We start from the raw sequence: 23,404 nt of genomic DNA, 5'->3' as shown, positions 1-23,404 counted from the left end.
TATTTCTATTTTATTAACAATCTTTAATTAATTTCCCTTTTTTTTATGGTTAAAATAGAAATCAGGAGATCACACAATCCCCTCTTAGAAAGGAAGTGGCTTTAAATACAAGTAGAATTCTCATACAAGTTCTCAGTTATAGGGACATAAGATATGAAGCAAACGTATTGCTGGGCAATTACATCAAATTCACAGAATCCTTGTGCAATAGAATCTGCAAATATACATCATCAATTGTACATGGCAAACAGCAACTAATTATAATTTGGTACTTCTTTAATCTAAATATATATATGATAGTATTTGGATATTTTAAATAAAATAAATTTTCTTCTTTAATTTCAATTTTTTTTAATGAAAGAAAATTGTAATACACATCACCCTGATAGAACTGGAAGACCTGAAATACAGATGTATTTGATCACTGCTATATGAAAGCAAAATGCAGGAGCAAAGCAAGAAGCAAACCTTTGACTTCTACTTCAGACTTACTGTCTTTGCAGGACAGAATGTGAACCTCTCTCATATGTCATGCACATTCTAAAGTACATTTCCCAAAGGTGAAATATAGGACATGTTAATTAAAGTCCACATTTTGCTTTATAATAGAGCCATTAGGACAACTGGAAAGGAAGGACAGATAATGGCCAAGAAAAATTCTAAATTTGTACCCGCTGACATAGTTTCCTTTATTCCTATTAAAAAAAAAAAAAGTAATACATAGAAACAATGCTTGCAGTGTTCCTATATATGTCCAACATGCACTTCTTCAATTACATTTTCATGTAAGTCTTTATGAAGAATATAAATTGTTTGCCTCTCCTCTTTAGTGTTGGTCTTGCTGCTGGCAGGGCTGTTTGATGATCCCTCACATCTTCACTCACTGTCCTGGGAGAATCTCCAGCAACATACAAGGAATTTTGTCTGATCCCAAATCCTGTGTTCACTTTCTTCCATCTCCTTACTCTGAAACAAAATTTTTAAAAAGGTGTGATGGTGACATGAAGTAGAAAAGTCAGTTGAAGTTTAAACAATTGGAGATCAAATTTCATCTAAGAAAAAAAATTCAGTGGGAGACAGTAGAATTAAGATGAGAAAATCTTTCAGTATTTTTAACTTTATAGTACATACGCTTTTCAGCTGATACCTTAATAAAGAACAAAAAAGTATAGGGTTTCAAAGCAATTACTTGGAATTGTCTTTCACAGTGAGAAGCAAGCTACACTTTTGATGACTAGGAGCCATTATTTATTGATTGGCAGTTCTGAACTGCATTCCTATTGTTATTCAAGATACATTTAAAGTACTTACTTGTAACTCATGAGTCTTTTTATTGCAAGAGGAGAAAGTGGGAAATAGTGAAAAAGATCAAAAATATCTCAAGCCCCTCATTTGACAGAATTCAGGTACTAATTCAGCATAATATCTTTATATTATATTAATAACAATAGGCAGAGATTATTAACAAAAACATAATCACCATAAAGATTATCATTAAAAAATAACCATGCTAACATATATTAGTTTTTATAATTTTGGGGTTGATAAATCACATTCCTAATAACAATGTGCAGCAGACCAAGAACATCCACTTAAACTGGGCACCAGAAACAGGATATTACACTCTGGGGAATTCAGAGCACAATGAACAGACAGTAGCCTTTTATAGAATAATAGAGATTTATCAAAAATTAGGATCTTAAGTATTGTCCAAAGTAGCTATACTAAAAATTGATTCAAGAAGACTGCATGTAAGACTAAAGAAATCCTGGCAGATCTAAACTTCTTCTGTATATTAGTAGTTTTTATGTCATCCATGGTGTGGTGGTTTTGACCCTGGCCGGATTTCAAATACCAATTGGAAGCTGCTTTTCCCCCCTCCTCCTCGCTCTGTTCTTTTCAGAGGAGAGAAAAAAACCAGTTAGAGAATTCCTGAGCTGGAAGCAACTGCTGGGAGCAGTTACTGATTATGGGCAAAACAGATTCAAAGGGAATAGAACTTAAATTTATTGGTAACAAACTTAAATTAAAAGCTAAATTCATTGCTATCAGAATACTAGCTAAGGAGTTAGAGAATAAAACAGTCTTAAAACACAACATCTCCCCCCCCCGCCCCCCCTTCCTCCATGTTCTCAGTCCTCCCCCTCAGCAGAGCAGGGAGATGGGAAGATTAATTGAATATTTCACGTGCTTTAAGCTTAAAGACATACATCTTCAATTCTTTCCATGTCATCTTTGCACTTTCATTGACATTCTACCACAGGCTACAGTGCAATTTACTGTGTTTCTTGTCTTTTTATTTTTTTATTTTTTTTTTTTAATGTATTTTGAACAGGTTTTCAGAAAAGGGAATCCACAAACCAATTGGTTTACTCCTAACTCTGGGACCTTAAAAACTCTTCTTATTGTTTGAACAACATATCAGGGAAGCTGAGACTTTTTTACAAAGCTGTAGAACACTGTGGAGGTATGATAGAATGAAATGTTGTTAATGTCTTAAACATTCTCAAAGTCATAGAAAGACTTTTTGGGCTATGATGGGACCCTCATCACTGAGAAGACCAGAAGAAGAGGATGCACGGGATGTGACTGGGTTACACGGAGTGGTGATATATTTTCTATTTCATCTTTATCTGTCACTTTCATTTTTCCCTGCCTCTCCTTTTTCCTATTTCTTTCTATCTCTCTCTTTCTGTATCATATTTACTGTTAAATAAAATCAATACATTGACTTTGGCATATGGCTTTGTTTGCACCTTAATTCGGGTAGAGGTATTTCTAATAGTTTTAATAATCAGATATAACAGGTGGTACCTTGTTACTTCCTCGTAGTTGTAACCCATTTCCTGGCAGTGTGGATGGGTCAGTGATGCCATTATGAATACATATCTAATATAATCTGTCTACTTCTTATAAAACCATTATGTTCTTAATAAAATCAGCATCACACATCAAACTCATATAAGCTGCCCGAGTATAAAAGCTAGCATAGAAGTGTGATTGCTTATAGCATCACAGACCTCATGATGCTCCTGTCTACTGATGATCATGCCAACTAATCATTCCAGATATAGACTGATTGCCAAGCCCTACATCAGTAAGAATACAAAAACTGGCAAATTCTTCACCCTGCTGGATACACAAGAGTGGGCTGCTCAGAAACTTAGTTGCTGTTGCTGAATTTTACTGGAATCTTTTTGAATGAAAGGGCTGCTTCCTTTTTAATTACTTTAATTTAATGATTTCCAATGATGACTTTTCCTTAAAAAAAAAAAATCTATATAAGTTCTATTAATAATTCCTTATTAAAATACCTGTTCAATATTATTCATAGCTCTATCCTTTTCCATTCATTTGCTAACCAAAAATATATTGATATAAACTAAAAATAGAATCTGTAAAACTAGCAACTGAAAAAGATTTAAATTAAAGAAAGTAAACCAAAATATATGAAAAAACAATGGCTGTAACTGATGGCTGTGGGCTTGAATTAACTCTTGTTCCCCTGGGAATACACATAGTAAATTTTCAGGACAAACTTGTTTTTAAAGTATTCTTACTTAAGCATCTCAGAAACCCTTAGTCCTGCATTTCTAGACGCCTCATAAGGTTGAGCTCTGTAAAAAGTTAAGAGAGTTTCATTCTGTTTTCTATTTCATAATTAGATTAATGTAGCTAAAAATATCATGAGCTGCTACTAAAACCACTGCATAGTTTATAGAGTATATGAGTATATAGAATTGTAAGCTTTGAATTTTTAGACAAAAGTACTCACACCTGCTGGAAATCACTAGCATATAGATAATCTTATTTAAAAACTAGTCCTGGTGTGTAATGACACATAACGCTTAAGAGTGCCTATTGACAGGAACTTCTTTTTCTCTCCCCACTGGTTTACAGCAATCTTCAAACACCTCCTGTAAGAACTCCTGACATCTCAGCTTGTAATGAAGGGAATATTTGCCAGGGTATAACTGGAGTAAGTTCTGCACTTGCCTGCTGCCAACTGGAGCTTGTGGAGGTTTCTTGGGGCAGGCAAGGAAGAAGCCAATTGCTTGACTGCTCAAGTAACAAGCAACAGGACAAGAGAAAATGGCCTCAGGTTGTGCAAGGGGAGGTGTACATTAGATATTACAAAAAATTTCTTCATCAGAAGTGTTGTCAAGCACTGGAACCAGCTGCCCAGAGAAGTGGTTGAGCCACTATCTCTGGAGGTATTCAAAAGATGTGTAGATGTGGCATATGGGGACATGGTTTAGTGTTGGACTTAGCAATGTTGAGCTAATGCATAAACTCAATGGTCTTAAAGGCCTTTTCCAACCTAAATGATTCTATAACTCTATGATTCCGTGATTGTACCATCGTGGTCGTTCATAGCCTGGTGAGCTCTGCAGCTGCTGCTGTTGCTTTAGCCATCTGTTTGGCCAGCACTGACAGTGAGTCAAAACCCTGTGTACGCAGAAAGACTACACAGCTGTATTCCAAATTATTGCCAAAAAGGGACTAAAACTGTGGAAAGCCTAATAATAAAAGTAATATGTGACTGCTTAAGAAGAAAGATAAAAAATAAAAAATCAGAGTATAAATGAATAATCAAGATAAAATGCTTGGCTTTCAAACTCCAGATAGATGAGCAAAACATTTTAAAGCCTTTTTCCTAACAGTAGAAAAATAGAAAATGCTATCAAAGTCATTAACAAAATCATGAAAATATACAAGCATAAAAAGGCAGCATACCATATGTCCACCAATATCTAGTACAACAGGAACATTAAGAAAGCCATTAAGATAGTGTCCCCATTGTGCCCAGGTATACAATAACATATGGTACATTTCCTGCTTCACTGTGCATTTCCTTGCTTTTTTTGTTTAGCATCACAAATTTAGAGCTCAATTAATATAGTTTGTGTGTGCATTTCTCCACAGAACATTTTAAAATTTTTCACTGCTGTTTATTTTTTATTTTTTATTTTTTTTTTTGGTGCAAGTGCACAGTAAGTATTAATGTAAGATGAGATTCTTTCCAAACCTTAATTAAATGGAAGAGCTAGATAAAACTATTTTAAGATAGCTACACACGATACTTAAATTATTATTGTCGTCTTATTTAATCCTCACACAATTTGCTGTAATGATACTACAGAGAGACATTACAAGGTTGTTGTTTGTTTTAATAAAGGGTGACTTCCCAAGGACAGATGTGGGTATTTCCCAGGAGTATAAATTAGTGGCAAAATAGTAAAGGACTAGTGTAACATTGTTAAAGAAAATATGTCAAGAAAATTTATTCTTGAAAAGCTAAAGTTTAAGGAACCTCAGGATTTCCAAAATCAAGATGAAATTTATTTGTAAAACACATTATGTCTCTCTTTGGTACTTAGAGATTTCACATGCCTCCTCAAAGAGCTGAACTTTATCACACTAGCTCAATCCTACCGAGATTCCTTTTTGATTTCAGGATTCCTTATGGAAACTAAAAAATGGTTCTGTTGTCAAAGCAATGCTGTTAATTATCTTATGTGTCTTTCCAAAAGAGTCATATAGTGTTTTATGAGTTTGATATAGAAAATGAAATTAGAGTGAAAATAACCCCCCCAAAATCTCAAATACTTGCATCAGAAATGTTTTTTTCAAATAAATCGTTAGACAAATATGAAATATCCTGAATATATATTTTTAAAATATAAAGGGTGAGAGTTCATTTTATAAATTAAATAATAAATGTTAGTTCATATTCACTACGATTTGTCATTTACTGTCTCACCAGTGGCTGTGGTGCTATGTAGAACTCTTTGAAAAGTCATGCATAGATTATTTCCGAGTGTGGGTATAGAAGGAAGGGATCTCTAGTATGAAACCAAATCTAAGTTAAGAAAGGAAATCATTATAACCTTAAGCTAGCATCTTTATTGGTATAAACTACATCTTAGTGTTAGACATTTATTAATGACTAAAATAATTAATATTCTGAGTGGAATTACAGGTTACTGCCCAAATTACAGACCACGGATTTATGGTAGCTTCTGATTAAATTAAAAGACATTTGCCATTTAGCACTAGGGGACTGTGAAAGATCATGAGTGAGCATATGTATATTGAATTAGGTTTCATATTTTTACACAGCAGAAATTGCTTAGACCCAGTGCAACCCATTCCAATGCCTAAAAATGGGCTCTCAAACAGCATGACTTTTCCCTTAAATGTTAAAAATTGTATGTCACATAGAGACACAAGACCCCATGCCGTGTTTTTCTGTATTTCTTATTCAATTATTTTTAATTTTTGAACTCATGCAAATTTATTCTTTGATTTTCCTTACAAGAAGATGTTTGTGTTTTCCTGTATAATTATAACCCTCTTTAACTTCAAAATTTGTCTCAGAATAAATTTCTGTAGTACATTTCTGGACACAGTGTGTTGCAATAGGGACTAATGAAATTTACTGTACAACTACATTTAATATTTTCCCTAAAGTTGAATATGACAAAAATGATGATTTTGATCAAACTTTTGCTACTGCAAACTGAACCCAACATTTTGTTTCCATATGTCTGTAACTGTACAGATAAGAACTACTGAACAGGATAAATAGTACTCAGTGTCTACCTAGCAGAAAAGGACTCCTTCAAACAGTCTTTCATAAATTCAGGTCTTGTCAGATTTTTCAAAAGAAGAATTATTCCCATTTATAACATAATTGTTTCACTGTTCTGAAATATAATAAGAATTAAGATGACCTTTGAAAAACTCTTCTTATTCTTAAATAGTTTTTCCTTAATTCTCTGTTGTGAAACAATTTTTTTAGGGTCACTCAAAACCAGGCGAGGGGGTGGGAGGTGGATGAACCACTGCATTCTCAGATAATCACATATTTTTACTCAGTTGACTCATAATAACATCTTTTTTCAATTCTAACATTTTAGAATATGACCATGCCAGGCCATGGCATGACCAAATAAATTCACTCTTTCTTTCTATTACATGACAGAAGAAAAAATCAATCCACTCTTCCCCAAGAAAATAAACACAAGAAATAAAAAAATTCAAGTTTTAGGGAACTGATAGTAATATTTCTGCCTTTCTACCTTTGGTTTTTAGAATACTCTAAACCTATAGGAATGAAACAGAATGTTGATATCATATGCTTTTACAGTGAAAGAATGCAGAAAAAACCATATTTTTCAAAACTTGTTTGAAAATGCTTTTTTTTCCCTGTGTCACTATTTATCAGTCTCATGCAATTGTGCCAATAAATATTTAATTCCTTCCATAGTACAATAAGATAAAAGAAAATTTCCTTATATTTGAATATTAAGCATGCTCCAGTTATTTTGCTATTACTAAGCATACGTGAAGACTAAATGCAAACTGATTTTGCCATTTTTTTCATTATCCATTATTCATTTACATTCCTATTCTAAGCACTCAAAATTTAAACACATTTAAAAGTAAAAATTGAGAAATAGATATTAGGAATATTGAAGGAAGTAGATAGTACAGATGGTTTTGTTAGGACTTCTAAGTAGGTGCTATAAGATTTGTTTGTGTAACATGCTTTAACATTACTTTACAAAATGCCTTCTGATTCTGAACACAGGAATAATTCTTCTGGTCCAACAGAGAAGATATAAATGTTATATACACTCCTTTCTGTTTTCAGATGTGTGATTTGCATGGAAGGGTTTTTGTGGCACTTTTTCCAATAACTGAAAAAAGGTTAAGTACACGTAGTACAAGCTCTTTTCTCTTTCCTTTTTTTTTTTTTTTTTTTAATACATTAAGATTCACTTGCCACAGTAATATTTTCCCCCAAATAATCTTCAGGCCAATAAAAAGCATGATCATTTCCCTTCCCAGTAATTACAGGTTGCCAACTTCAATTTAGTTCCTTTTACCCTTTCAGAATTTTTAACTTTTAAAGTTGTTCAGCATGCGTCTTTGTTACTTTCCTCTTCTTCCTGGTATGAAAGATGCAACTCTGTAGCAGACATTAACTTTCCTCCCCACTTCCCTTATCCACTTCCTGTTCTCCATCCAAATATGTCTTGAAACTGAAAGGGATATTTTCAGAATTATATCTGGGAGATTCTCTGTACTGGTTTTTCACTGTGAAAACACTACAGCATGCTAATATTTAAACCAAAAGTGAAATTCTCTTCAAAATAAGGGGAAAAACGTGTGCTCAACAAAATAAATAATTTAATTCCTGAAAATATTGCTTACTATATTGCAGCAGTATCATTCAGTATTATGTCTCCTAGTTATAGTCATTGAAAGAAAATTATATGAGCCTTCTGGGAAACACTAGAGAGTTATACCATAGACCGTATTCTGCCTTGGATCATTGCCCAAAACACTGCTCATCTCTGACAGTATTAAAGTCTGGTATCTCTTGAACCGGCTGGAGTAGAAACAAATACTGTGCACAACTGCTGTGCTGTGATTATGAGCTTTGCAACAGTAAAAGAGTTTCTTTTAAAACTTGTAAGGCTAAAGACGGAATATGAATGTGCACATTACAATTACTTATTCTACTCCCTTCCACTCTGCCCAGCTTCAAATTCTGACATGATAGCAGCTACTATCTCACCAGCTGTTAAAGACAGCATACAGCTAGAAAATCATCTAACTGGAATTTGGAACCCCAGCTTTCAAATGCCACAAAGCACTAATCTCCAGTTCTGCGGTTTGTAAGGCTTTGACTGCTGAAATCACGTGGGAGCTGAAGTGAAAATCAACAAATGGTGGTGGTAATCTGGTGATGTGAAGGTTTTGTTATCTTAGGACCTACCATGTCTGATAAAATAGTACAAGTGCTCTCAGGACCAGTAAAATTATCTTATGCATGCAAACAGCAGAGGGCAAGCACTGATCCCTAAATGGTAGTAAAGCAGATAAAGACAAAAGTAGAGAAAGAGTAAAGCAGTTAAAGACAAAAGATAATACATAAGTAGATAAGATAAAGAAAGCTCTTACTTTTTTCCTTCTCCAGTTTTTGTAACAAAGTTTTATCTATTTATCAAGGTAAAACAAATTGGTATTTGCCAAATACAATTCACAGGTCTGGAAGATAACAATATTATTTTTCTATTCTTTTTTTTAAAAGTCTTTCCATGTCTCAATTGCATTCACGATATACCAAATTCTCAGTGCAGTTCAGGATAAATTGACCGAATTGATCTTTGAAAAGTCTAATTTTATTGTCTCTGGATTACAACAGTGCCAGGACAAAATTCATAATGAAATGGATGTGTTTTTATTGCATATTTTTTTGATACTCCTGCATCATCCAGAACAATTGTATCAGGAATATTTGAGGATACATTCCTGCTCAATATTTTAAGGATTGCCTTATTGACCTGTTGCCCAGAAATTCAGACAAGACAATACACTTCGTCTGAGGAACCTTTTGAGGCAGAATCAAAGCAGCGAAGTCCTCAATCATTTCCACAACCCTTTGTAGACTCCTTACAATATGTCCACCTCTTTCCTATACTGGGGGTCCAGAGCTAAAGCCAGTACTCCTAATGTGGTCTCACTGGTGCTGAATAGAGGGGAAAGGATCATCTCCCTCCATCTTATGGCTGTGCTTATTCGAATGTTGTCAGCCCTCATTGCCTTGGGGTTGCATTTCTGACTCATTATCAGTATGTTGTCCAATAGGAGCCCCCACCTCCCTTTCTGCAAAGCTGCTTTTCAGCCAGGCAGCCCCACTGCAAGGGTTTGTTCCTATGCATTTCCATTTGAACTTTATGAAGTTTGTGCTCTCATCCAGGCTTCAGTGCCCCCTAGTTGTTACATTTGGTCAGCAATGATACCCTGTTCTGTTTATCTAACACTTTCCTGATTGCCTAATCCTCATTTATAGCCCCCTCAGCTCTCTGCCTCTTTCCTTGCAAAGCAGCCTATCCATCCGTTGACCTATTTAGAAGCTGAAGCATACACATCTGTTAGTTTATTGTGCATTTATGCTCAAAAGGTTTTTTTTTAATATATATACTAAGACGGAATATTAGTAGCTCCAGTTCTTTGTAATTGACTTTAATTTCCTATCTACTGTAATTTTACTTATTACTTTCAATAATAGAAAAGGTCTTATATATTTAGCATTCTTTCTGCCTGTCAGTAACAATATGAAAGTCTTGTATTTTTTCTTTTTTGTTTGGATTGATTAATTTTGTTACTGTTACAAATCTCTTTCTGGCTGTTGCTTTGCAATTTCTTGGTTTTTCAGATCTCTATATCTATTGCGGCTTCCAAAGATCAAATTTGCCACAATGTTCTTTAGATATCTGAAAATCTCTGCTTCTCAAAAATATTGATGCAATAATAAAAAAAAATAAAATCTATTTATGGCATTAAAATTAATAGGGTGTTGGACTGACATGCTCTTCTGTGATCAGAAACAGAATCCAGCTTTATGTTCTTAAACCAAGCATAGCTTATTCAATGTATTCTCTTTATTTCCTAAAAACAATGAATCACAGCAAGGGATTTAGAGCAAGTATGATTCCACTGGGATCAGAAATAACAAAATCAGTTTGAGAATATAGTCTACATGGTATATTTTTTTTTTATACTTTATGAATTTTAGCATCATTTTATAGAAGATGAAGAATCCATAGAATATATAGAAGTCAGAGGCACATACACAACCTACTCTAAATTTAGGAAACACAAAAAATGAAACTGAACAAGCTCCTTGTTTCATCATATTGTTCTGAACTCTGTTCATATGTTATGTTATAGGTGCTGGATTTGTTCAGTTTTGTGATAGTATAATTACATGTGCATCCATAAACTGATGCACAAAGAGTATTAGAATTATTCTCTATCATGTTCTAGTAATGAGTGACCTTTTTGGTAAAGTAAGTAGCTCATCTCTTTCAAGTTAAATTAGAAAACTGAGGTTAATATATTGATATATGAATATATAGATGTCTGTTTGTTACAAATGTTTGTATGTGTATGAGCATATGTGTATCTGAATAAGAAGACACAGCATTTAATTATTCCTAAGCCTGTTGTGGGAAATAATTTTACCCCTGAAAATTGTGTAAGAAGCACCGCTGACAGTTCCACACTGATGTATCTAACATTCACAGAACTATTTTCACAAAACTAACACGAATTCTGAGCATTCATAAATCATTTCCGTGGAACAACTCTTTTAATGTTCGTGAGAATTTCCAAGTTTTCTTAAGTCTTCCCTCCTTATAACCTAGAAACTTAGAAACGATATGCAAATAATATGAATAATCTTAAAACTTTAACTTTACAGTCTTCCAGTTTGGAGCAATTATCACTTGGAAATTTTTATGACAAGTGTCACTCTACTGGGAAGGGAAAGAACTTCCTTAGTGGCACTGTCATCTCAGAATGAAGCACTGAAAGTTCTTCTAAGAGGAATACATTTGCATTCTCCAAGTCTGAGATGCTGTTTGACTTAAAATATCTTATGTCTGGAGGAAGAACAGACTTCTGAGATATGAACCTAGGAACTATAAGAGCATTATTTTTTCTATACGTTTTCTAAATTTTGAAACACATCTCAGCTGAAGCATGACAACAATAATGAAAAAGTAACTTTGACAAATAGTTTACAGATCATAGTAGAGAAGAACCATCCTGTAAGCACCACAAAGGCTGACAGGCCCATATTGACACTCTCCTTGCTACTGCAAATTTTTTTGTAGCTAAGTATATTCCTTTTTCTTTTTTTTTTTTTTCCTAAAGCACAAATTATAGTTATAGAAAAATACATTACTATTTCTCTGAATAAAAAAATAGAAGTAAAAAATTGCAATATTTGGAGTTTGAATATGCTCAAGAAAGAATTTCACACATCATCATTTAGGATCTCCAAGGATGATAGTTTGAGATCAATGTAATGACAGTGAGATCAATTCAGTGGAAAGCATTATCAGACTGTCAGTACTCAGAAAAATAAGAAAAAAATTAATATGGGAATAACTAACTTCTGATTAGTTATAGCTAAATAGATTCTAAATAAGCTGAAGTTGAAGTTGAAAATTTCTGAGTTATCCCACTTATAAAACTAGTAGCTTTTTCGTTGTCCTGTGCTTTTTCAGTGAGAAGATGTTGCTATCTTCCTTGAAAGAAAAAGTTTTTTAAAAAAAGAACTGTTAGAAAAGAAATAAAGGACACAGTAATTATGCTGCTATATTAATCCAATAAAATGACGACATCCTGAATACTGAGCACAATATTTACTGTATCTGAAAAGAAATCACACCAAATCAAGGAAAGGTTTGCAGAACCACAAACATGTAAACAAATGTCTGGTCCGGCTTGCACAGCAGGGGTGACTAAACACACTTCAGGATGCATATGATGGAGTGAATAGGAAGAGGTCACAATCTCTATCAAAAATGAAAGCAGGGAACAGCAGATGAAACTAGCAAAAGGCACCTTTGATGCAAAGGAGGGTAACTTCTAACAGAACACAATTAAGTCTTGAGACCTCTTGTATTTTACAGGGGGCCAGAAAACAATTGAACAATTCAATAGAAAAAAAAAACTCAAGATGAGGCTTAAAAGATAGCACCTCTGTCTGAGGAGTCCTTGATCTGGATTTTCCTGGAATCCTGCACAGTAACCCTGGGACATATGTTTACCTGTCTGCTTTGCTCTTAAATTCTTGCACAGACTCACTTCTGTCCACCACTAGACAGAGGACACCAATTTAGATGGAACTTTGTGTGATATTATTCTGTTATACTCATTAGGCAGTACTGAGCATGCAGAACAACATCTGAAATTACAGGATTTTTTTTCAGGCCATGCTTAAACTGGCACAAGGAGAATTATAAGCATGAAATGCACTCTGCTAGTACTTGGAGGATGTTTTGTTTCTACTGGGTTTTTTGTCCAACTGCATTTCAGACACAAAGCCTCACTGACCAGGGAGAAAGCATGGGTTTATGTTTTACATTAAAGCAGAACCAATGTCTCAAAGTGCAGCAAAAGAGAACTGTTTTTTTGATTTCAGATTATGTTTTCTCTCTGTCCAGTAAAGTCCAGTGGTATATTGCACACATTACGACTTCAAGGATGAGGTGAAATTACAGTTTCTTCTTTCAAATACTTTGGGCTATCATCACCCTTACATTTCATTGCAATCATTGCTAAATTTCTTTTATTTGATGAATTTAAGTAATTCAGATAATTATAATACATTTTATTTCCTTTTTTGAGATATGGCCTTAAAAATGGTGAAATTCCATCTCCGTAATTGTCCCTTGAGAATTAAAATCCATTATAATAACAATGGACTCCAACAAAACTGCATCTTGTTAAAATATGCAACACTGGAAGCATCAGAACTATCTTAATTTTTGATATATGCTCCTGTTACACACAAGATAGCCTATTTGGCACAAATTTTACAATATTGCTTCTCTAGTGCTACACTTTCCCATCCAAAAATATTTCATTTCATTTCACTAGAATATGGAAGTCTTCTAGGTACTTATGAAAATAATTAATCATTCAAATGACAGGTTTGCAGGACCTTCTGCAAAGAGCATTATTGCTTTTAAATCCCAGCACTTGGTCATACATTACTTTCTAATTAATGTTTCTCTTTTTTGCTACTTTCCAAATTCTCATTTTTCTATTGTATCTATTTGTTAGAAATATATAAATTAATTTCTTAATTATGATGAAGTAATATATTTTGCAGTAAATTGCAAGCTTTCTGGTAGATCAGTTCTGGGTAGATTTATTCATTTTTCATTTAGATGTCCAGCACAAAAGTTTTAGTGCTTCTAAGGAACTTCAAGTTTTTTATTTGAAACTGCAATGCAATACAGAATATACACTTATATTTACTAGTTGTTTTCTAAAATGAAATTATCTATAATCAAAACCTGGTCTGTTTCAAGTAAACAGTTTGGCCTAAGTTTTGAAAATCTGTACCTCTTCAAAATCTAAATATTGATCATATGGCTTCCTCGTATTAAGTCTAGTGATCGCAAATAGGGAATTTTTACTGAAAATCCAGTAAAGTCCAGCTATTGCTGTGATGTGATGATACCACACCCTGGGGAATTTTTTCTCAGATTGTACTATGTGAGACTTGTCATAGAATTTTAATGGTGGTCACTACAGATCTGTGATGACGCTTCAAAAATATTTCACATTGTTTGTTTGCTTCCATGTCTTTAAACATGCCTACAGTATGGGCAAGCAGACAAAACCAATTCTTTAAAAGAGTCTCAGAAATTTCTTTCAAGAAAAATGAGTAACATAACACTAATATTTTTTTGCAAGTGACAGTAAGCGCAAAGCACAGCAGAAGGCTTTCAAGTATGGATGACAAACGTGCTACCCTAAAAAAAAAGTGTATGCAATGTAAGTTTTAACTTTTTGGAAATGTTGTTGAAAGAAGCTGTGTCATAAAAATGCTTCACATTGCTATCTGAAAACTAGAAGGAAGTTGCTCTTCTCATCTCCAGAATAAAATATAACTATGTGCTGAGAAGTGATAAGGACATCTGAAAGGTTTAATTAAAGCTCTCAGGAATAAAGAAAAGAGCTGCTGACACAGAAACTGTCATGACAAATTATCTTTTGAAGAATCTTTAAAAACCAGAAAATACACAGTTGACTACAGAAAATGTTTTAAAACTCTTGCTGGAGACCATTAGCTAATCTGGGCAATGATACACATTTATAATGCTCAGCATAAAGTCGTCCACTTACTCTGATACATTCAGAAAAGTTGAAATTCCAAATGATTTGTAAAAAGAAGTGTCTTTCTTTTACAACTGTCTTGCAACTTGTGTGAATCTTTAAAAAAACTTCTCCATAAAATCACATTTGAAGACTATGATATTTACTATCAGCAGTAAAGCACTTTGCTGTTTAATTACAAGCTAGTAATGTTAGTCGATCTACTAATGGTGTTAGGTGACAGAAAAATTTCAGGAGAGATCATTGACTCATTTTAAGAACAATCATGGTTCTACTCTATCAATATTTCAGAAAATCATCCAATACTTCAGGTTAGCTTTCAAAATAATACACTGGTTATCTCTAATGTATATAATTCTTATTGAATTAACTCAATCCAATCGGGAAAAAAAGTGTGTTATTGCCATCATTAAGAAGATTAGAAAAAAAATCACATATTTGAAACCTAATGGTTTGTTGCCTCAAAAATGTTAGTGATTTAGCCAAATACTTGCTTGACTAGTGATCTAATCACTTCTAAATAATAAAGTGAAATAGAAATGGTGCATCTTGTTCATGCAATCATATACCAAGTTTTTCCTTTTGGAACATTTACAGAATGATGTCAAAATGCCCGTGCTTACTGGGGTGGATCTTTATTTCAGACACAAAATGCAAAAGAAGATAATGTTAAGTGTCTTTGCAGATAAGCAGATAATAATATATATTCTGTTGAGACATACATATATCAACAGTATATATAATATATATATACATATGTTGGATGTAATCATCATGACATAAAAATATCCTCATTAACTGAACTTTTCCAAATTTATAAGAAGAAATGTGGTTAATGTTGTGAGTATTATAGCATTGTCAGTCACAATGAAAAAAAAAGTAGACTTGGTTACTAAATCTTTTTTTCTAATATTGAAAGCTATTTCTGTTCTGACATTAAATTGCTAACATGGACAGTTTCACAACTTTTAATGCTTTAAAGAAAGCAATGAAAACTTGATATAAGAGTGGCTCAGTGTAGAAAAGCAGGCTATAGTTTCAGCAGGTCACTGACCAAAGACACTTTGGCTTTCCAATTTAATAGAGGGCAAATACAATTATAGTGTTTCATGCAAGTCAAATGACATGGAAACACTCCTTCTGTTACATTCCTCTGAATGTTTGTAAATAATCCATCCACCATCTCCTCACATTTCCCTTTCTGTAGGTTCTACTAAACTACAGGAAACTAAAAATTTGTGATAAAGAGTATGCAAACAACACAGTAGCGTCTTATGAAAAACCTGCTCAAGATCAGCCTGCATTTTTAAATTGAAGAAGTATCAATCAAAACCATTTTGTACAAATTTATTTCTAATTTTCAAAGACCTAGAGGTGGAAGTATTCAAAAAGGACAGTAACTTAGCTCAGACACTTTATAAATAAATAAATAAAAATATAGAATATGTAAAAAATAACAAAAATTTATTATTTCTTTTTCTAAGCTGATTTCTTAATTAAATTAAGGACCTGGGGAAATGCATTTTCCCATCTGCATCTGACAGATAATGCCTCATAAACTTTGTAAGTGAAAACAAGTTATTCAAGGTCTTAATAAATGTGTCATGAGATAAATTCATCGGTGATGTCAGTTTAGAAAACAGATTCAATTTTGAGAAAGAAGGACATAGAAAATATACATAATTGTGAATACAAATTTTCTGGAAGACCAATTCTAAAGCTTTAGAGAAAGAATATTAGTATTTACTTATTTTGCAGAAGCTAATAGAATCAGGATACTGTGCAGTTTCTACTTTGTTTGGGATTTTTTATCTGGTAGAAGAAGCATGCAAGATCTTGTCTTTACAAAACTGTTGTGTATCACTCAATATTCTTTTCCCACATTCATTTTGCACAACACAATGTAATTTCTCATATTCATTGAAATAGTATCCCTGTGATTCCTGGCTACCAACTTGGTAGGTCAAAAATGTGAATATTTTAAGCTCTAAGTTGGAAGAAGAGTTGCTATGGTACTATATAAGTTTAGAATCAATCAATCCCCATGAAGTGACTCATTTCCCAAGACCCACTGATTCATGGTTCTTTGAATCATAACCTCCACTATGGAAAATGAAGATATATCCATTTAAAAAAAAAAAAAAAACAAAAAAAAAACACCTAGATATACTGTCAAGGTACTTAATATCTCCACTACAGAAGCAACAGCATCAAATGCAATTCTTCACACTGTTTTGCTGAGGGGAAAAAAAATCCTTTTCGAGAGCCAACTTTTGAATAAACTTTCCAATTTGAATTCAATATAAGCATAAAAGTTTAACAACTTTGCTGATGTTACAATGTATTAATTTGTAGTCATATTTTCCTGTTCCTGCAGGATATAATACTGTAGCATGCACGCCAATGAAATTTTACATCCTTTTGGCTCTGTCCATTTCAAATCTCAAGTATCCAGTTTTATGGTATTGAAACCTTCAATTGTTTTCATTCCCTGAATAGCAGGATCTGCCTACATACATTTTTATTTTTAGAAGAAGGAGTTATTTAAACTATTATTTTAATATTTATTCTATATGTTTGTTGCTTAATGCTGTTGGTAAGCCAATAGAATATATAATTTTTAATTAATTTTTTTATTTTCCTCTCTGTGTGTAAATATCTAAGTATCCTCAAATCCTCATTGAAAGCCTTTATGTAGTAAACACAACACATGGATAAGAAAGCGATCTCATAGCAATTAATATTTAAATATTGGCTGAATATTTGATGGCTATTAGGGAAAGCAAGTTTTCAGTGAAAGAAGATTAAACTAGATAAAATGTCAAGAAATGAAAATTCTATATATTCTTTTCAAAATGTTTTTCCATGGAGATAACTCATATATGTTCAATAAAGAACTGAGTTCCAGAATTGAGATAGCTGCCTTGTAAGATCGCAGACTGGAGGTTAGGAAGATCATTAATAGAGAAAAAATACTTACTTTGTTTTTTATAGGATTGAAAGAAATAAAGTTAATTTTATTCAGTAAAGATCAGATCATTCACATCAGTCATTATGAAAAGTTGTCTGCCTTCTCTTCCTCCTTTGCTCCTGGAAAACAAATTGTTGCTGGCAGAAAGACAGAGATAAAATTGGTCTTACAGCCATTTTGGGTGGAGAGATGTGATACAGAACTTCAGAATTTATCCTCTGCTCAGCACAGGGAAAAAGTGAAAAATCAAATGATGGAGGAAATGTATGAAGGAAAGGTAAGACTTATAGCTAGTCTGTCCTATTATCTGTTCCTATAACATCCATGCAAGTGTACAGTGGCAAAATCAAACATCTCATAAGCTAAAAATTGCAGAATTGAGACCCACAACTCTTTCAGAGATCCAAATTTTATTTATAATATAGTTTACATACACAGTCGAGGATTGTTTCTCTACTCCCATCTGCCCTGTCAATCACCCCTTCTTCTCTTAATCTCCCTCTGTCCCATTTCCTACTACCTAATACTTTTTTTACCCTTCCTGTTTTGCCTCTGCCCCCCCAGTTGCTCCACTCTGCACCAAGTCAAGCCCAGCCCTCCTGGCCTTTGCCCATATCAGCCTCACTGCTCTTCCTCAAGGTGTGGATGTCAGAGGGGGAGCGTTGCAAACAGAACCTGCATCAAAACACTGCACATTCCAGTTGTCCTTTGCAGTTGGAAGAAGCAGTTCTAAACAAATATTGCATTATCTTGTGAGTTAGGATTGATATACACAAGGTAGACAGAGAAGCCAAGAAACATTTTGCTTCGAAACTCTGATGAGTCTCCAGGGTGGGAAACTGATCTCTGCAAGCTTCATCAGAATATTCCATGTTTTCATGGGGAAAGCAAAAATATATCTGATAGCAGAATTATGAATTTGCCTTATTTAAAATATATACTGCAAAGCACTGTAAGTCAAAAAGTTTAAACTTAAGAAATATTTTAATGTAAGCAAGTCAGTATGTTTTCCCGGAGGCTGCCAAATCCTTATAGCAGCATTATATAACTGTGTGTGTGTGTTTGTGTGTGTGTGTATGTTACAGACACATACACAGACAGCTTCAGGTCTTTCCAGACAATACAGTGCCTTACCATTGTAGTTTGTCAAACTGACAAGATAATGACAGGTAAAGGTTTTTAATTGCTATTATTATTATCATTATCATATCCAGGTACAATGATTGGTATAAACATAAGCTGTTCTTAAGCAAAGCAATATAAGATAACCTTTTTTAAAATTTATTAATTTTTTATACATGAGGAACTATAGGCGATTGTGCAAATAGAATAGTCTACGTTATAAGGGTCTCATCCATCCAATGTTCTGAATATCAGTATTGGTCTCTCCTGTTGCCTACAACCTGTCCATGCATGTTACTGTGCTAGAGCACAGCTTTTCAGCATTTATGGATACTGGTTTACTATGTTCACAGTCTTTTTCTAATCTACTAAACACAGAAATAAAACTGTATTCATGGCACATCTGCATTTTTCATTAATTTCACAGAGCTGCAGGTTTCTTAATAGCCTCCGTGGCCTCCTCTGGCTGAAAGTCTAAAGTGAATACAGGAACTAAAATCTTGTCTTTATTCCCTTGTAACCTGCAGGACAGTACATGGAGCTATCACATTCCTTCCAGTGTGCAATAAACCCCTCAAGTGCATGCTAAATTGTTAAAATTACAGTTGGAAGAATCCAGACAATAGAAATATTGATTCATGTGTTTCAAAAGAGATTAATTGATTTTGAAGGGTAAAGATCAACACTTCCTTGTTAATTCTAAAATCAAATACATATTACACGATATTCTGAAATGTAATAATTTTAAAAATATGTATTTTGTATTGTATCATAATTTGCATTTGATTACCACTCTAAATTATTTGTAGATCTTTTGCTTTTGCTTAGTTTGTTTTCCAGCTTTTTGGTCATTATTTATATTTGTAAGTGAATGGGAAATACAGTAGGTGAATAGCTTTTCAAAAGGAATTTCAAAGGACAAATTAGTCAAGAGTTTAAAGTTCAAATCATACTGGGATGAAAAATGTGCTCATACAAACCCTGTTGTATTTATTTGTCAGCTATCTGCTGAACTCTTGCTTCAAATCCACTAAATGACATCATGTATTTGAGGAAGAGGAAATGGGTGGCACAAATGGTGTCAGAGAAAGTGTAGTGTGCTTTGGGATTCCTTTTTCACCAAGTTTTATTTGTTGGCATTTATGCTGCTGTAACAATTTAAATGAACAAAACTTATGCAGTAGATATCAGCTGAATCTCTTAAACTACAGAATAAACTAAAGCAATAATGTTAGAAGAGAATACAAAATCTGTGGGTACATTTTTTTTTTTTTCAGGAAAATTACTTGGGATATTCCTCCACTGCTTTAAGTTTATTACACAATTGCTAAATTTTTTGAAAGGTGTCAGTTGGTAGATCTCAGCATAGCAGGAACAATATGCAGAAAAGTATTGACAGCTCTCTGTGCTGCCTGTATGCACTCTTTGTTCATTTACATATGTTAGTAACAGGCTACACTATAACAATATCTACTAAGAAATTGATTTCAATGTTGAAGACTTAATTAAGATATTTAGAAATAATATCTGAGCAACTTAAGCTCCTTGCTGATGTAGAACCTGTCACATAACTGATCATGAATTACTTATTGCAGTGCATAGCACATACAGTAAGCTCTGAATTCATTTAAAAAATGGATACATACAAAATGTGAGAGTTTTGCATTTATTAAATGCATGTGAGAGATCTTTTGTTAGTATTATGTAATTTTCTATTTTTCTAAAATTTACAGAATTCTATATTTTTATGACATTACATATCACCATATTTGATATTTTCCCATTATCTTTATATATATTATAAAGCTAAACTAACCCTTATATTAAAATGTATCTCTCAACTTTAAACCAGCACCATCTCTATATGAAGGGGTTATCAAATAGTATGGATATTACTCCGTTTCACCTGATTTATCCAAAAGTAATTTTAATTAACTAAAAGAGGACGGCTCTTACTACCACGGACAGTGGGGTCCACTCGCCTCATTAACTCGATGGTCTGCTGACTCTTTCCCAGACTTAATTCCTTGTTGGTCTGAATGTACTGGTCCCACTGCACAGTAGAGAAAGAAGCACAAGCTAGTGCAGGCAAGATACTGTGCCTGAGCTGTAGCCTTCCGAGTGGTGAGGAGGGAGGGGGAAGTGGGACACAACAGCTAAAACATGAAATAATATTGAATTAAAAATGAATCAAAGCTAAACACACTGAATAAACTCTACAGTTCAAGAATTCAAATATAAGTCCCATAAAGACTAAATGAAATAAAAAATTGTTATTTCAAGTTTTCAGTACAAATGCATGTGCAACTGAAATATCTAAAAATTTTTCACTTTGTCTAAACATAATTTTTTAAAATTTCAAAATCCTTAATTAAATGGCAGTAATATCCAAACCAGATTTAGTATGAGTGTTTTAAAGATTTTATAAGACATCTCTTAAATTTTTCAATATTCTATTACTAAGTATATTACTTAGCATATATATCATATAAACAAAGCAAGCTACAGTATCTTGTTTAACACAGTGATGTAACCATGTCTCTTGTTTTCCTCCAAAAATGATTTTGTTTTTGAAAATGTAGCCTTCTTTGTGCACTGCAACAGCTATACAAGCCGTCTTTGTTGATCAACCCAGTATATTTTTAGTGCGAAAATTCCCTACAACCCTCAGAGAGTATCAGTCATTTTAGAACAATTAATATTAATTCTACCAAAGTCTGACTGGGAATAATCTATTTTTTTAATAAAAGATTTTTATTTTTGCCTCAATCCTGGATTTAATGGTTTTATACATCCTTTCCGCATGATTTGTTTATATATACTGACTCTGTATTGTTATCAGTGCAAATGTCCAAACCCTTTCTAGTCTTGTGAATGCATTTGAAAATGTATTGGTTAGCATCAGTGGAGCCATAGGCTTGAAATATACTTCCTGTTGATTGGAATGTGCCATTTTTACAACAGCTGTGATAAAGATGCTAGGAAGTCATATCCTCATTCTGGTGCTTTATTTTTAAGAAGTTTCTTCATGTTCTTGTTGTCATTATTTTGCTTCCCATTCATTTTATCCTCTGTTGAACTGACACATATTGAAATGCCAGTCCATCATATTTCTCTAGCTACTTCTGGCTGTTTTTTTAATGTAGATACTTCAACAGCTCTAGACTACTGTCATTCATGGTTTCTGTGCTGTCAATGACAACAGCTATCACATAAGCTGATAAAATTCCATACAGTAGCAAAACTCAAATTTTGAGTTTCTTCTCTGGCTAAAATGTGTTAGCTTCTAAAACTGCTTCCTAAGTTCATTAAAATGCCACATTACTGTTTGAGAATACAGCTTTAAATTGCTTTATAGTTTGCTTCAGAAGATGGCTCTATGGTCTCTATGGCCCACTACACTGAAGTAATATTTTACTATATTTTAAATAAAAGTCATGGCTACAGATGGGATTGGTAAATGTTGAGATACAATACTCAGCATCAAACACTTTCCTATAACTTCTACTGGACATTTCTAAATTTTAGCTGGCATTTCCATCACTTCTCCCATTTTTCCACAGCATAAACTGCAATTCCCCCACAAATGTACTTTTCAGCTTCCCTGACTATCTGCCAGATTGTTGTTTTGTTGTGGTTTTTTTTATTTGTTTGTTCATGGGCATTTAATATCATTGACTATCTAGGTAACCAAGGTTTGGAAAGGCATCAAATGCTGACTGTGAAGAACAACTTCATTGTTAGTCCCTAATGTGTTAGACAATTATTGATAAAGACAAAAGTTTTTGATAATAGGAACAGAGGGATCATAGTCAATACAGACCCTGTGGCAAATTACTGTGCTAAATTGCAAAATATAGCAGTGGATGAACTTGGCTTTCCCAATTACAGGATTCAGAAAACTCATTTTTCCTTACATACCTTCTTTTCTTTTGCCTGTGATGGGATAAAGGAAAAGCTTTGGAGAGGGTGTGGGTATTATTTTACTGCCACAAATGACACCTGTCTGCCTTTAGATTAAATGAAAGACCTTAAGACCCCATACTACAGAAGGGAAAATGCTGGAGGAGATGTAGGAAAGTTTGTCTGAAATACTAATTGTAGCCACGAGTCTATTTAAACTGTTTTTTCCCTAAAAAAAATGGAACCCATTTAGCTTTATAAGCAAGAGTTTTTCATGCTCTTACATTGCAGGAAGTGAAACTTAGAGTTGGTGGTCACTCTAGTGAAAGTCAGAACAGAAGAGAAAAGGCAGTTAAACAAAGCATAAAAGAAAGACTGTGAGGGCAGCTCAGAATGCTTTCAAAGACATATTCCCAAAACAAGAAGAAAGTTGTGATAATACATGGCAGTGGAACTAAAGGTAACATAACTGGTTAACTCTCTCTTAATATAAGAGGGACTAGTTTAGTTGATGAGGAACCAGGACAAAGTGGACAAAGCTTTTCTATATTCCCAGTAGGAATGCAAAGAAAACAATGAATACAACCTGTTGTTGAGCTTTATTCTCGCCACCTAGAAGGTACAATGATATCAGCAAGGTCACAAAGAATCATAGTATAACTCAATTAGGAAAGGGCCCATAAGAACTGT

At 33.6% G+C, this 23,404-nt stretch overlaps 1 protein-coding gene across 1 annotated transcript in view; it reads right to left on the bottom strand.

Annotated features, from left to right (window-relative positions):
• Positions 1 to 405: 405 nt before the first annotated feature.
• Positions 406 to 23,404, bottom strand: part of CCDC102B (coiled-coil domain containing 102B) — a 146,589-nt gene continuing 123,590 nt past the window's right edge. The window contains exon 6 of the mRNA XM_027882879.1: positions 406 to 966. Coding sequence (XP_027738680.1) covers positions 877 to 966 — 90 coding nt within the window. The 3' untranslated portion in view covers positions 406 to 876. The remainder of the gene's footprint in view (positions 967 to 23,404) is intronic.

Source organism: Empidonax traillii, unplaced genomic scaffold, assembly GCF_003031625.1.
Source record: "Empidonax traillii isolate 1590-97213 ecotype Southwest subspecies unplaced genomic scaffold, ASM303162v1 scaffold113:size1526484, whole genome shotgun sequence".
NCBI classification, from domain to species: Eukaryota; Metazoa; Chordata; class Aves; order Passeriformes; family Tyrannidae; genus Empidonax; species Empidonax traillii.
The sequence above is the reverse complement of the archived record's forward strand: the minus strand, read 5'-3'. Positions and strand labels throughout refer to the sequence as shown.